The sequence below is a fragment of the Mesoplodon densirostris genome, chromosome 18 (genome assembly GCF_025265405.1).
Source record: "Mesoplodon densirostris isolate mMesDen1 chromosome 18, mMesDen1 primary haplotype, whole genome shotgun sequence".
NCBI lineage: Eukaryota > Metazoa > Chordata > Mammalia > Artiodactyla > Ziphiidae > Mesoplodon > Mesoplodon densirostris.
Genome location: NC_082678.1, coordinates 8,984,438 through 8,997,818, shown reverse-complemented (window position 1 = coordinate 8,997,818; position 13,381 = coordinate 8,984,438). Strand labels below are relative to the sequence as shown.

Genomic DNA, 13,381 nt, shown 5'->3' with positions numbered 1-13,381 from the left:
GGGAATATGAGTGGTGGTGGTTTTCATCTTCGTACTCTCCTTTTTAATCTTTCTATGGATACTTTCCTTAGACAGCGGGCCCTTTCTACCTTGGCCGCTTCCGTGTCGTTCAGGAGCTGACTCCATCCCCACCGCTGCTCACCCTCTCCCTGTTCTTCTCCCCAGGCTGCTCCCGGCAGATCGGCTTCTCGTTTGTACGGCCCAAGCTCTGTGCCTTCTCTGGCCTCTATTACTGTGACATCTGCCATCAAGACGATGCCTCAGTGATCCCGGCCAGGATCATCCACAACTGGGACCTCACCAAGCGCCCGGTAAGTCTGGAGCCCAGCCTGCCGTGGCCGCACAGGGCTGCCGAGTGACAGAGGAGGGGTCGTTCCTCTTTGTGGCTGCTGTTCGTATGTTTGTCTGTAGGGAAGCCCGGGTCACTAGTTCAGGCCCCGTGATGTGGGGGAGTTGACCAAGAAAGTAACTGGGTGTTGGTCTCCAGCCCCTGGACAGAGCTCTGTCAGTGCCTACCTTGGTCCTCAGGTGGGAATCTGAGGATGGTTTGCTGCAGCTCCCCATGGATACAGATAAAACTGTTTAAAGCACCAACAACTAGATACATAGATGGAAATGATAGATAGATTAGATATAGATGGTTGGGTGGATGGGTTAGGTGGGTAGATGCGTGCATGGATGGATGGGTAGATCGGTGGATAGATGCGGATGAGTGGATGGAAGGATGAGTGGGTGGATGGATGGGTGGGTGAGTGGATGCGTGGGTGGGTGGGTGGGTGGATGGATGGATGGGTGGGTAGGTGGATGAATGGATGGGTGGGTAGGTGGATGAGGATGGATGGATGGATGGGTGGGTGGGTGGATGGATGGATGGGTGGGTAGGTGGATGAGTATGGATGGATGGATGGGTGGGTGGGTGGATGGATGGATGGGCTAGCCAGCTGGCTGCACTTTCCCTGGGGGCATTTTTCCGTGCATTTTTTTTTTTTACATATGCATCTTTTTTTTTCACCATTCAAAATCGTCTTTATTCAGTTGTTTAGCCTTTCTTCCCCACCCCCAAGATGACAAGCTCCTGCATCTACTTTTTGTAAAGTTTGGGATCATACTGGACTCATACTGCTTTCTAACATGCTTTGTTTAGTTCGTATTACATCTTGGGTACTTTTTTATGTTCACCAAATGCTTCTGCATAAGATGTATTCTATGATCCTTCAGATTTTCCTCTTCTTCAGCTGAGCTTACCCACTTACATAGCTGTGTTACCATGAGCAAACTATTTAACTTCAGTTTCCTCGTCTGTAAAGGGGGATTAATAACAGCGTCTGTCCCCAGGCTGTGTGAGGACTAGAAGAGACAGTACCCACCAGCCACTTAGATGGTGCCTTACATTAGCGCCCTGAGGCCTCACCTGCCCCTAATTTGCTTGAGGGTCTGCCTCAAGGGACGCAAACTTGGCTTTCTTCCAAAGGCACAGATTTCTGCTAAGACAAGACACAGAAACACCGGGAAGAGGTTGGTTGCTTCTCTCAAGACCCAGGCCTGCCGGCCGTGCTGTCGCATTATGTGGAGGTGTCTTCACGTGTCCCCATCAGAGTCCAGGGAAGACATGGTTCTCAGAGCCCGTACCACCCTGACCTCCACCCCTCTGGGGGTGAGAACCTCCCAAAGACATTAGCTTCACTTTGGCTTTCTTATTGGTTACCTCATCCCCACCCCTGCCCTCAATGTTAAGTATTTAACTAACTACATGGAGAAAATGAAACCTCAAGATCACCACAGATGGGAAGAACCCTCTGGCCATAAAACACCCTCACTGTTTACAACACCCAGATACCTCTGTTGAGCCATCTTCTTTTCACTGCTGTAATTTTGGTGCCACTTCCTTTTTCCAACTGGAGAATTAGAACACTTCCCTTGGCATGCCTGAGGTCAGGAAATATCCAGCTGTCTCAAAGATCCCGGGCCTGGGAAGGACACGAAAATTCACACTAGGAAGTGGCTGATCGGCGGGTTAGGGGCCCTTTGTCCACTGTTACCACTCTGGCTGACCCACTTGTGCGAGGTCTGGCTGGCACTACTTGGCAGGATGTCAGCCCAGGCCTGGGGCTTCTCTCTTTGTCTGTCTCCTCCACGCCCACGGGGGAGGAACAGTCCCTGGGGAGCTCGAAGCCCATGCCTGTCGGCAGCACTTGGCAGTTTTCAGCGCGCATTCCTGCGTGGTATTTCATCTGAGCCTCGCCAGAAGCCTGGGGCTGAGTCGTGGGAAGGGCTGGGGAACAGCAATTTGACCCGAGTCACGGACCCACCAGGCTTTTGCCAGTGGGCTGCCTATTGGCTGGGGGCTGGTTCCTCAGGGCTCTGGGAAATGGGAAAAGATGGAGTTGTCAGCTGCTGGGGGAGGCAAGAGATGCTGGGGAAGCTGGTGGAGCAGCCCCCAGCCTAACAGTCTCCTGAGGGCCCTATTACATCCCCCTGAGCCAGGGGACAGACATCGGGACCACACAGGCACTCACAGAGTCTGATGGCAGCTCCCCTTTACTGTGGATATGCTTACATGGATTTTCTTTTCATCTAAGCTCAAAATTATCCCATGAGGTAGGTGCTTTTATTTTCTCCATTTTACAGATGAGGAAACTGAGTCACAGAGAGGTTAAGTAAGTTTCATAAGGTCATACAGCTGGGAAGGGGTGAACCAGGCGCCATAGCCCAACTCCTAAGCACTGCAGGGTGGTTGACGGTGGAGAACATCTCAGCTCCTCCATCCTTATCACGGCAAGGAGGAGACTGCAGGGGAGAGGGGCTTCTCTTTAGCACGTGAGGCAGCCAAGTGTGCAGAGACAACACCTCAGTTTAGACCCGGGCTCTGCTTTCTTCTGGTGGCTTGGGTAAGCCACTTTAGCTTCTCTGAGTCTCAGTTTCCTCATGTGTAAAATGGGGATGATGACACCTTCCCTTTTGGGTTGTTGTGAGGATGTGGTCGAGGTCCTTAGCCCAGCGTCTGGCAAATAGTAGGTGCTCAGTAGTTGGCTTTGGCATCAGGGTCAGGGCTGAGGGTAGAACCTTCAAAGTCCTATCACGTGGGAGAGGCCAAGATTGATCACTCAAATCCACATGGAGACTTGGGGGGCCCTGGTTGGTGCTGCTGGCAGGGGTGGAGGGAGCTCAGGAAACCTCTAGTTAAGCTGTGTCTGATCCGTAGCTTCCTGTGGTTGGAGCCTGACTCACACCCGTCACCTGGTTCCTGAGTCGGCCCGGGGTAGTGCCTGTTTCCTTTCGGCAGGAAGATGGGGGCAGGGACGACAGGAAATAGTGGGAAGGATCTGTGAGGCCCAGGAGGAGAGGCGTGTTGACCGGAGCAGCCCCTCCTCCGTCCCAGCACTGTCAGGAGGGGCGGCAGCTGGTGTCAAGGGGGGAGAGTGGGTTTGGAAGTCAGATAAACTGGGTTCACATCATGACTTGTACGAGCTGTGGACCTTGGCCAAGTCACTTCCTCTCTCTGAACCTCAGTTTCCTCATCCGTAAAATGAAGATGGTACCACTTCCCTCGGCAGGTGGTGGGAGGCGTGAGCGAGTGAGTGGGTAACACAGTGCCTGGCCCTCGGGTGCTCACCACATGGCCCGCCCATCTCACCCTCGCTGCCTGGTGGTGTCCCCAGGTCTGCAGGCAGGCCCTGAAGTTCCTGACACAGATCCGGGCCCAGCCCCTCATCAACCTGCAGCTGGTGAACGCGTCTCTGTACGAGCACGTGGAGCGGATGCACCTCATCGGTAAGAGCCGGGAGCAGCTGAAGCTCCTGGGGGATTACCTGGGCCTGTGCCGAAGCGGAGCCCTGAAGGAGTTGAGCAAGAGGTGAGCACCCTGGGCGTCCATGGACACGCACACGCGCACACACACACGCGCGCGCGCACACACACACAGGGTCAGTGCAAAAGCAGCTTCTTGGGAGAAATGCCAGGGCTGGGTGGAGAACTCCTTCCCTTTGCGTTTAGGAGTGGCTTTTATATGTGCGTGTATTTGTTCATTCATTCGTTTGACAAATATTTACTGAGAACGTGCTCAGGGTCCATCACTGGGCTTGGGGCATGGGCCCCAGTGCTGAGCAAGGTGGACCTGCCCTCTGGAAGGCATGGCAGGTGGGTAAGGCAGCAGCTGCCACCAAGAGTGAGGGCTGGAGGAGAGAGTCGGACGCCCTGGAAGTCCTACTAGAGGGGCGGGGGATCTAACCCAGCCTGGAGGAGGGCGGAGTGGGGAAGGCTCCCTGGAGGAACTGACATCCAAGGTGAGACCTGCCAAACGAGCGGGAAAGCGAGGAGACGCAGGAAAGACTGTTGCAGGTAGAAGGAGTGGTGTGCTCAGGCTGTGAATGAAGGCCCCCCATTCGGGGGGTGAGGAGGGAGGTAGGGATGTGGTGAGAGGAGGCTGGAGAGGTGAGAAGGGCTGTGTCGTCCTGGCTCCTCTGGTTCCCCCCAGCCATTCACCCCATGGTGGCTTGGCTTTGCTGCTGTGGCAGCATCTGTCCCCAAATCCTCACAAGAGGACAGGGTTGCATGGGACCCTTAGGATGCCCTTCAAGAAGCTTCTTGGTACCCAGGGCCTGAGGGGCCCTTCAGTGCTCAGTCGGGACTGAGGGGTGACACCTTCTGTGGGGCCCTAAGAGGGTAGAGCTCAGGCGGATGAGCTGCTGCTGGCTGCCCAGGTGGGCTTCGCTGCTGGGTTTCTGAGGTCTTGGAGCGGCTCACAAGCCCCTCCCCTTTCCCCCTGCAGCCACCCCTCCCGACAGCGCTGGCCCAGAGACCGCCTGTCTGACAGGCTCCCTGCTCAGTCCTGGTCCCCTTCAGGGCGGCGCAGGGAGAGACTGCTGCGGGGAGCCGTCTTCTAGGCAGAGAGCAGAGGCTGGCCCCTCCCAGGCTCCCAGAGCAGCCGGCTGAGCCCTGGTCTCCTCCGCAGGGCCCAGAAGAACAGAAAGCCCTTTGGGGGCCACCATGAGGGACCTAGAAGGCTGCTTCTGGGGAGGCTATTTCTGTCTCCATCATCAGCTGAGTGCCTGGGTCCCTACTCACTCCCATCCTTCCTGAGATTCCAGGACCCAGGGCTCCAGAGTCTGCCCTCCTGCCCCCCTGTCCAGGGTGGTAAAAGCTCAGGTCAAGTGGGACCCTGTCACCCTCCCCAGTCCAGGGTTCTCTGCAGACCTGAGAAGACCAGGTGCCTGTAAGGTGGGTCCTGGGTGCCGGCCTCATTTACCCATCCCTGCCGGGCTGAGATTGTTTGGTCAGCAGCCTTACTGGCCTGTCCGGGCTGCCCTGCCTGGGCACTGGGGACAGTCCTGCCTCTTTCTCTCTGGCCCTGCTGTTCCCATCCTTGGGCAGCAGCACTGCACATGGTGCTCCCAGCCTTTGAGAAAGCAGGGCCAGGCCTGTGGAAGTCCCACTTCAGAAGCAGCATGGGGCGGGGGGAAGAGTTCAGGCGCAGCCTCCGCCTGGCCCCGCATCCACTGTGTGACTCAGGGAAGCTGCTTCACTTCTCTGAGCTTCAGCTTTCTTGTCTGTAAAATGGGCCAGTGATCCCTGTGTTGACGGGGCCTACCAGAGTTGTGGTGAGGGCCACATGAGGGGCTCGGTGTCTGGGGTGGGACAGGGACAGGTGGACAGATGGCCCTGGGTCAGGGCGGCGTGTGCCGTGAAGAAGGAAGGGAGGGCCAGGGGAGCTCCCGGACGAGGTGGCATCAGCTGAGGGTTTGTGAAGTTCGTTTCTTTTGTTCTTTTCAAAAGAGAAAGTGCTTTTCTTTCTCTTCTTTACAAAGATAGTATTCAAATAGTAGGAAAGAGAGTCGAGCAGAAAGTTGGGATCCCCCTTCTCTAGTCAGGCCACCATCAGTTCTGTTGGATGCTCCAGACCCCACTCGGTCCTCACACAGGAGAACGGAGTTGCCACAACACAAACGGCATCATGTATGTAGTGAACTGGGGTTCAGCAAAAGAAGCCGAGAAGAAAGTGGAAGGGAGGGAACCCACGGCATGGAGGCGGGGCAGGAGCATGGCTCGCCAGGGCCTTCGGGGGGCTCAGGGCATCCAGGTGGTGGGTCAGGGGCCAGACCTCGAAGGTCCCCTGTGCCACAGCAAAGACATCTGGATTTTGTTCTGCTGGCAGTGGGGAGCTGTTGAGGGGTTTTGAGCAAGGCACGGTCACGTTCAGTCAGGGGTTTAGGAAAGACCAGTTTAGCAGCAGTGGGGCATGGGTGCTGGTGTAGGAATTGGCCCAGGAGGTGAGGAGACCTGGACTGAGTCGGCCAGAGTGCAGGGTGAGAGGACGGGAAGGGCTGAGGAGAAACAGGCAGGTTTTGGGTGTGGGATCCCCTTTCTCTCAGGGGGCTGCCCTGGCGAAGGGGACTCCTCCCTGACGTCATCTCCCCCAACAGTTGTACGGCCTCACTTGAGGGTGTGACAGACCCAGGGTAGGGGGCTCGTAGGGAAGACCCTGGGCCTGGCTGGCCCCCTGGGCTTCCACGACTGCAGGCAGAGGACTCTCCATCCAAATCAGCCCCACCCTTCCTGCCGGCGCAGGAACAGCCTGTGCACCCCGCACCCCCTGCATCTTCCTGGTGATAAACGGCAGCGTCCTGTTCCCAGAAAGCTGGAAGTTTTACTGGGGAGACCAGCATGTTGAGCTGAGCGGACAGTGGCCGCATCCTCATCCCGTGCAGCACAGCCTGGCCTGCCTGCCTGGTGGAACTTGCCGTCTCGGCCCCGGGTGGGGTCCCCCCTGGACCACAACTGAGGCCACGGGGTGGGCAAAGCCAAGCACCCACTCCAGATGCCGCGGGGCCTGGCACCTTCCCGCCCCCAGATGTCCAGAGCATCCTGGGGCAGGTTCCCACGCTTCCTCAGACTGGGAGAATTCTCCCCCCAACCCCAGTACCAGCACAGACACACAGCAAGGCCAGACAAGTTTTTGTACCAGGGGAATTTCTGCAGGTGTTTCCTCTGCATCTCTCAGGATGTGACCCTTGGGATCTGTGCCATTGGTGAGGTGGAAACTAGAGCTGGGTTGGCGGCTGAGCCCTCGTCCTCTGCCTCCCCCATCCCCCCTCCCCCACCTCTGAAATGGGATCTGCTGCACTCAGGACATGTCTCACCTCCTCTCCCATAGCACCGAAACCAGATGCTTGAATGTCTGTCTCTGCACTAGACCAGGGGCTACAGGAAGGCAGAGGCCACGTCCTGTGCATTTCTGTCCCCAGCCCTGTCCCTCGTATGTCATGGTGGCAATAATGACAACAGTTAACACCTACAGGCATTCACTGGGTGGAAAGGATGCAGGCTCTGGAGCCAGACTCCTGCGTTCGTTCAGACTCCGGCTCCGCCACTTACTAGCTGTGTGACCACAGGCAAGTTATTTAACCTCTCTGGGCCTCCATTTCCTCTTGTAAAATGGGGGTTATAATAGTGTCAACCTCACAGGAGTCTTGTGAAGATTAAGTGAGTTAATATATATAAAGCTCTTAGTCCCATTCCTGGTACCAAGCGTTAGCTTTCCTCGTCATCCTCATCATTATTATTTTTTAAGTAGATGTTTATTTTTTTATATCTTCAAACTAAAATTTTTGCGGCTTTATTGAGTATAACTGACAAAATTGTAAGACATTTAAAGTGTATGTTGTGATGATTTGACATATGATTACATTGTGAAAGGATTCTTCTCATCTGGTTAATTAGCATATGCATCATCCTCACATATTTTATATATTTTTATATATATACATGGTGTGTGTGTGTGTCTGAGAGAGAGACAGAGACAGAGAAAACATTTGAGTTATACTCTTAGCAAATTTCAATTATACAATGCAGTGTTATCAACTGTGGTTAATAATTATTCCTTGTTTACTATGTACGAGGCACTGTGCCAGATGCTTTAAATAAATTATTTCATCCTCAGAACAGCTCTCTTTCTCAGGTGAGGAAACCTGAGGTTCAGAGAGGTTAAGTAACTTGCCCAAGGTCCCAACAGCTTGTCACCTGGAAGCCCAGGTCCCAAGCCCAGGCGGGAGCTGTTTATGCCTGGTCAGCAGCACTGAGGGAATGAAACCAAACCCAGGTTGGCCCAGGTTCCTTCTAAGGAATCTCTTGTGTTTTCTTTGAAGGCTCAACCACAGGAATTATCTCTTGGAGTCTCCTCACAAGTACAGTGTCGCGGACCTCCAGCAGGTGAGAATGCCACCTCCCAGACCTCTCTAGAGGGACCTTATTCCTGGAGAAATCAGAAAGGGAGATGATGGGGTGGGAGGGGAGTGCCTGCAGTTTACTGAGGCAAGACAGCCATCTTCAGCTCTTTGGTAGCTCGGAGCGGGTGTCCCGCCGTCCACGCTTCCTGGGCAGTGGCTGAGTCCCCAGCGCCCCTGGGACAAGCAGGCTCCGAAGCAAAGCACAGGATCACAGGGCTCAGCCCTTTCCCTGCGTCTGGACTCCTCCCCGGCAGGGAGGGCAGAGGGAGGGATGAGGGTTTGGGACGTTCCTTTCCTCAAGGGAAGGTACAGTGGGTTCCTCCGTGCGCAAGGGCTGCACGTGCTCGGCCTGATTCCGGGAGGTTTTCTTGCCCAAGTGGAAGGAATCTCCTCTTGGGGTAGGAGTTCTTCAGGCAGGGTGCCAGGAGCAGCAGCAGACCACGTCTTGCGGACGGCCTCGGGCTCGGCACAGCTGCTTAAAAGGCCCAGTGGCCCGCGCTTGCCCTCCACAGATCGCGGACGGGGTGTATGAAGGATTCCTCAAGTCCCTGATCGAGTTTGCCTCCCAGCACGTCTACCACTGCGACCTGTGCACCCAGCGTGGCTTCATCTGCCAGATCTGCCACCACCATGACATCATCTTCCCCTTTGAGTTTGACACCACAGTCAGGTACGCGGACCCTCAGCCAGCCACCCCGCCCCACCCCCATTCCCACCCGGCCCCCCCGGAGTCCCCGGGCGGCAGGCCTGGTGCCCAGGGAGGGGGACAAGACGAGCCCTCACAGGACTCCCTGCCTCCACCGAGCCATCCACGTTTCTGGAGAAGAGGTGGCCGCTGCCTCTTTGAGCTGCGGTGGGAGGACCTCAGTTTTGTCCTCTGTGAGCAGGTGGAGGAGGAACTGGATGAGTTTCTGGCCTGGAGTGTTGGCACAGGCCGGGCATAAAGCGGGCACCTGGCGGGTGGTACCTGCCACTGCCTCTGCCCCTGTAACAATTGTTCCTGTCCCCAGTTATTGCTCATTATCAGAAGCCTCTAAATGGAAACATTCATCCACCAAACCTCCATTCCAACCCATGTGGGAGTGGAAAACTGAATGGTGGGAGCGTTCATTCACTTTCCGTAGGTGTCCCCGGACCCGGATTTGACCTCTGAACAGACCTGGGGCTGAGTTTTTTAAACTGCAGAGTGTTTGAAACATAGGCAAGAAATCGTTTTGTGAGTCTCAGCAGTATTTATAAAAAGGGAAATAGAATACAGAGTATCAGTGTGCATTGCAGGGCTTAGGGGTAAGCACTGTGGCGAGAACCTTTTGTCCCAGAACGGAGAGGCAGTGCCATGTGCCGTGGGTGGCAGGCCCCCGTCAGGAACACTGACCAGCCTCGAGCCCCGGGAGGCCCATCGGTCCCAGCAGTGCCTGCTGCTTTCTCCCAGGTGTGGCGAATGCAAGACCGTCTTCCACCAGAGCTGTCAGGCCGTGACGAAGCAGGGCTGCCCCCGCTGTGCCCGCCGGCGCAAGTACCAGCAACAGAGCACCCTCGCCTAACCCCGTGTCCTGTCCCCCCCCGGGACCCGGGGCTCCGCCATCCCAGCCGGGTTGGCCATCAGCCTGGGTCACACTTTCAAGGTGTCACACATGTCTCCCTTGTCAGGAAGACTCTCGGATGTGACCACAGCATGAGCCTATGAGAGGGAGCCTTGGGAGCTCTTGATGACACCTCCTGCCCCCCACCCATCTGCTCCAGGAGGCCGGGACACCAGCAGATGCCCCTGTCCGAGGATGCGGGAGGAGAGGGGCTTTGCACTAATGGGCCCGGATCCCCTCACTGACGCACCATCTCCGTTAGGGCTGTTCAAACACTGTGGAAATAAGACTTGGGAAGCATTTTCGATTCCACATTCCTGATGAAAAGGCCTAGTTTTTTTAAGGTGGGTTTTTTCCCTTCATATTTCAACAGAAAATATTTTTTTATTCTTGACCCTCCACAAGTCACCCAAGAAATCCAGGCACTCTCACCCTGAGCAGATGTGCAGGAACCGCTCAGGCCAGGCCTGTAGGTGGGTGGCGGCTGGTGGACAGGCCCCCTAGGACAGAGCCTGCCAGCTGGCGGGTGCCTTTCCTTCCCCCTTACCGAAGCGCTCGCTGCCGACAGCTCCTGTACAACGTGCCAAACCCCCGGGGGGCCAGGCAGGCTCAGTCCTGAGGACCATGTGTTTCCTCTTCCTCTCCTCTCTGCTCCCCGCCCCCTCCTCACCTGAAAAGGCCATCACTTCCTCCGTGTCAGAGCCCCTGGCTCTCCTATAGCCCGGGATCTTGGTCCTGCAGGAGGAGGGGAATGACTCAGAACCAGCACTGTCAGCACTTGGAGCCTTCCTTGGTCCAGGGAAGGGTCGTCATCTAGCCCAGCCCCCTGCCCTCCTCACTCCTACCACGGACAAGCAGCCAGACGGGCGGAGGACTGCTGCCGACGCAGGAATGCATCCCCGCCTGACTGACCCCCACCAGGACAGAGGGAGGCTGGGTCCCCACCGTGGAACAGTGGCCCTCGTCCTTCCACGAAGAGTGTCAGCCCTGCTGCTGAGATGTGCAGGGACACGCAGGAGAAGCCACCCTCGTGGAAGGATGCTCAGCCTCAGTTTACAAAGCCATGAGAGTTCACAGAGCTTTGCTGGACCGGCCCAGGAGGGGCGCTGCCGAGAGACTGGAAAATTTCACTGGAGCACAATTGCCTTTTGAAGGGGTCTTGGGGTGGAGCCTGGAATTGTTTTCAAAGTGATCTTTAGACCCTTGGGGTTGGGGGGTGAAATCTGGGCATGATTTCTCTGTTGCCTCCCCCCCACCTCTCCTGGATCCAGCAGGCCCCACTCAGCCCTGGGGTCTTCTGGCCATCCTATCTGCACTCAGCTTGGATTGGGGGCCTCAGGTGGAGATCCGCCTTCACTGTCAAGATACGAACCTACTCCCACCTCTCCCTTGGGCTGATTTGGCTGCTGAGTCACCTGCCCGGCCCTGTGGAGCTGGATAAATTGTGCAATAGAATCGAGGAGGTGGTAGGCAGATGGGGGAGGGGGCTGTCACACAGCTTCTCTGTCCCCATCACGGAAGATGGTGCACACTTGTGCCCAGCGCACCAAAGAAAGTGGATCCTTACCCCCATCCCCACCCCCCATAGCCAGCATTAATGCTCCACCACAAACACAGCCTGATCAGAGCCGTAATTGGTCCAGATCCCTGAGTGGGCCTGGGGTGGGCAGCACCGCCTGAGCCCAGCCCTGTTTCCTCGGGCCTGTGAGTATATTCTGTATTCCAGAAGGTCCCTAGCAGGCAGCAGGAGTGAGGCCCTGGAGGAGCTCACTCTGGTCTGGCGGGGCCTGGCACGCCCCACTCCCCGCCCTCCCTGAGATCAGTAAGCAGCATTAGAGCTGACCCTCCCCCATACCAAAAAGCTGCTGATGCTTTCAGATGAGTTGACTTTTAACACCCTCACCTCCAATGGGAAGCTGATGTGAACCTCAGTAGTGCCCACACTATTTTTAAAATTTCATTTTATGCAATAAACTGTTTCTAGTGAGGGGCCCTGGCCCTGAGAAGTGCTTTGCAATGTACCGAAGGAACTGCTGCGTGTGATTTTTGAATGATTTTGCAGTAAAGACCTGATCTTTCTAACCTGTGGTCTGGTTTCTGAATCTTTTTTTTTTTTTAAATAAGTAATTTGGTTATTTTATTTATTTATTTAGGCCGTGCCACCTGGCATGCAGGATCTTAGTTCCCCAGACCAGGGATCGAACCCAGGTCCCCTGCAGTGGAAGCGCAGAGTTTTAACCACTGGACCGCCAGGGAAGTCCCTGGTTTCTGAATCTTAATGCTGCTGCTGACTGGGGGAGACCACAGGCCCTCAGTTACCATCTGATAGCCGCCCCTGCTCTCTTTGTCAGTCAAACCGTAGGCAACGGAGGGCAGGAGGAGGGTGGTTATTGGTAAACATTTGCAAGCAGGGGGCTTGTGTGCCAGGAGTGGGCATGGAGAAGAGGGGAAGTAATTCTTCAGTCTACCCCCGACCCTTGCCTCTCCCCGGAGTCAGCCCCCTTCCCCCACCGTGGGATAGGATTTCAGGGCCTTTGGGGGAGCTTTACTTACATACACTCATATAACTAATGAAGCTAATGCCTGAAATCCCACCGTGATGGCTTCTTTCCTGTTCCTTAAATGTCAAAGCACAGACTTCTGACACTGGAACATGTGAAACCATTTCCCACAGGGTTATTCAAGGCAAGAGAAGGGGCTCAGGAAGAAAAGGTTTGTGAGCAGAGCCCGATTCAGGGCTCATGGTTTTAGGGCTCAATGTGGCCTTTACTTGGCTGCCAACTTTCCTCTGAAGTTCCAGAAGAAGTCCCAGGGGTGGGGGTGGGGGGCGCCTGCAGGGGGAAGCCCGCCACTGCCCACTGTAAAGACAGAAGAAGGAAACAGACTAATTCCCAGGGAAATCAGGTTGCAGGAAAATGGGACTGAAAGATTCAGGTCTGCAGTTTCCTGTCCTTGAAGATGCCTCTCAGCCTTCAAGGGACCACTCACTCTCCGCCCATTGCGTGAGCCCCAGCTTCCATCAAGGGCAGGTAGTGGTGGGCTCCGAGGAAACCTGAGGGACCTGGTGTGAGGGCTAGAGGAGGCGGGCCCAGAGGAGGGCCAGGAGCACATGACCTGTGTGCTGCCTTTGGACTCAATCCTCCATCCTTAACAAGGTGTTTCTGAGAACACTTGTGTCTCCCTTCCCCCTCCTGCCTAAAGGAGGATGGGGGGGGCGGGGATTGGAGACCTCAATTCAACCCCAAAGAGGAGGACGGCTCACCTCATAATAAAATTAGTGGTAATAACTAATGTGTGTTCTTAGAACGTGATCATAACAATACATTTGCTTAGTGCATCTCATTTAACCTTCACAGCAATCCTATGAAGTAGGTGTTATTATCCCCAGTTTATAGGAAAGAAAACTGAGATGCAGAGATACGGTGAGCATCTTGAGTTCAAGCCCCAGGAGCCTGCTCTGAGCTTACCCTACGGACAGATTGGAGGAGGCCCTCTTCCCCCACAGGGATCAAGGCACGGCAGTGGGGGAGGGGGTGGAGTAGAACGGTGGAGGGAAATCCGGCCGGCGTTGGTGAG

General features: G+C 55.5%; 1 protein-coding gene across 2 annotated transcripts in view; it reads left to right on the top strand.

Annotated features, from left to right (window-relative positions):
• Nucleotides 1–11,887, top strand: part of PLEKHM1 (pleckstrin homology and RUN domain containing M1) — a 49,519-nt gene extending 37,632 nt beyond the window's left edge. For both annotated transcript variants that reach the window (XM_060082107.1, XM_060082106.1), the window contains exons 9-13: nucleotides 166–311; nucleotides 3,660–3,853; nucleotides 8,142–8,205; nucleotides 8,735–8,892; nucleotides 9,655–11,887. In XM_060082107.1, the coding sequence (XP_059938090.1) occupies nucleotides 166–311; nucleotides 3,660–3,853; nucleotides 8,142–8,205; nucleotides 8,735–8,892; nucleotides 9,655–9,766 (674 nt within the window). In that variant the 3' untranslated portion in view covers nucleotides 9,767–11,887. The remainder of the gene's footprint in view (nucleotides 1–165; nucleotides 312–3,659; nucleotides 3,854–8,141; nucleotides 8,206–8,734; nucleotides 8,893–9,654) is intronic.
• The last annotated feature ends 1,494 nt before the right edge of the window (nucleotides 11,888–13,381 follow it).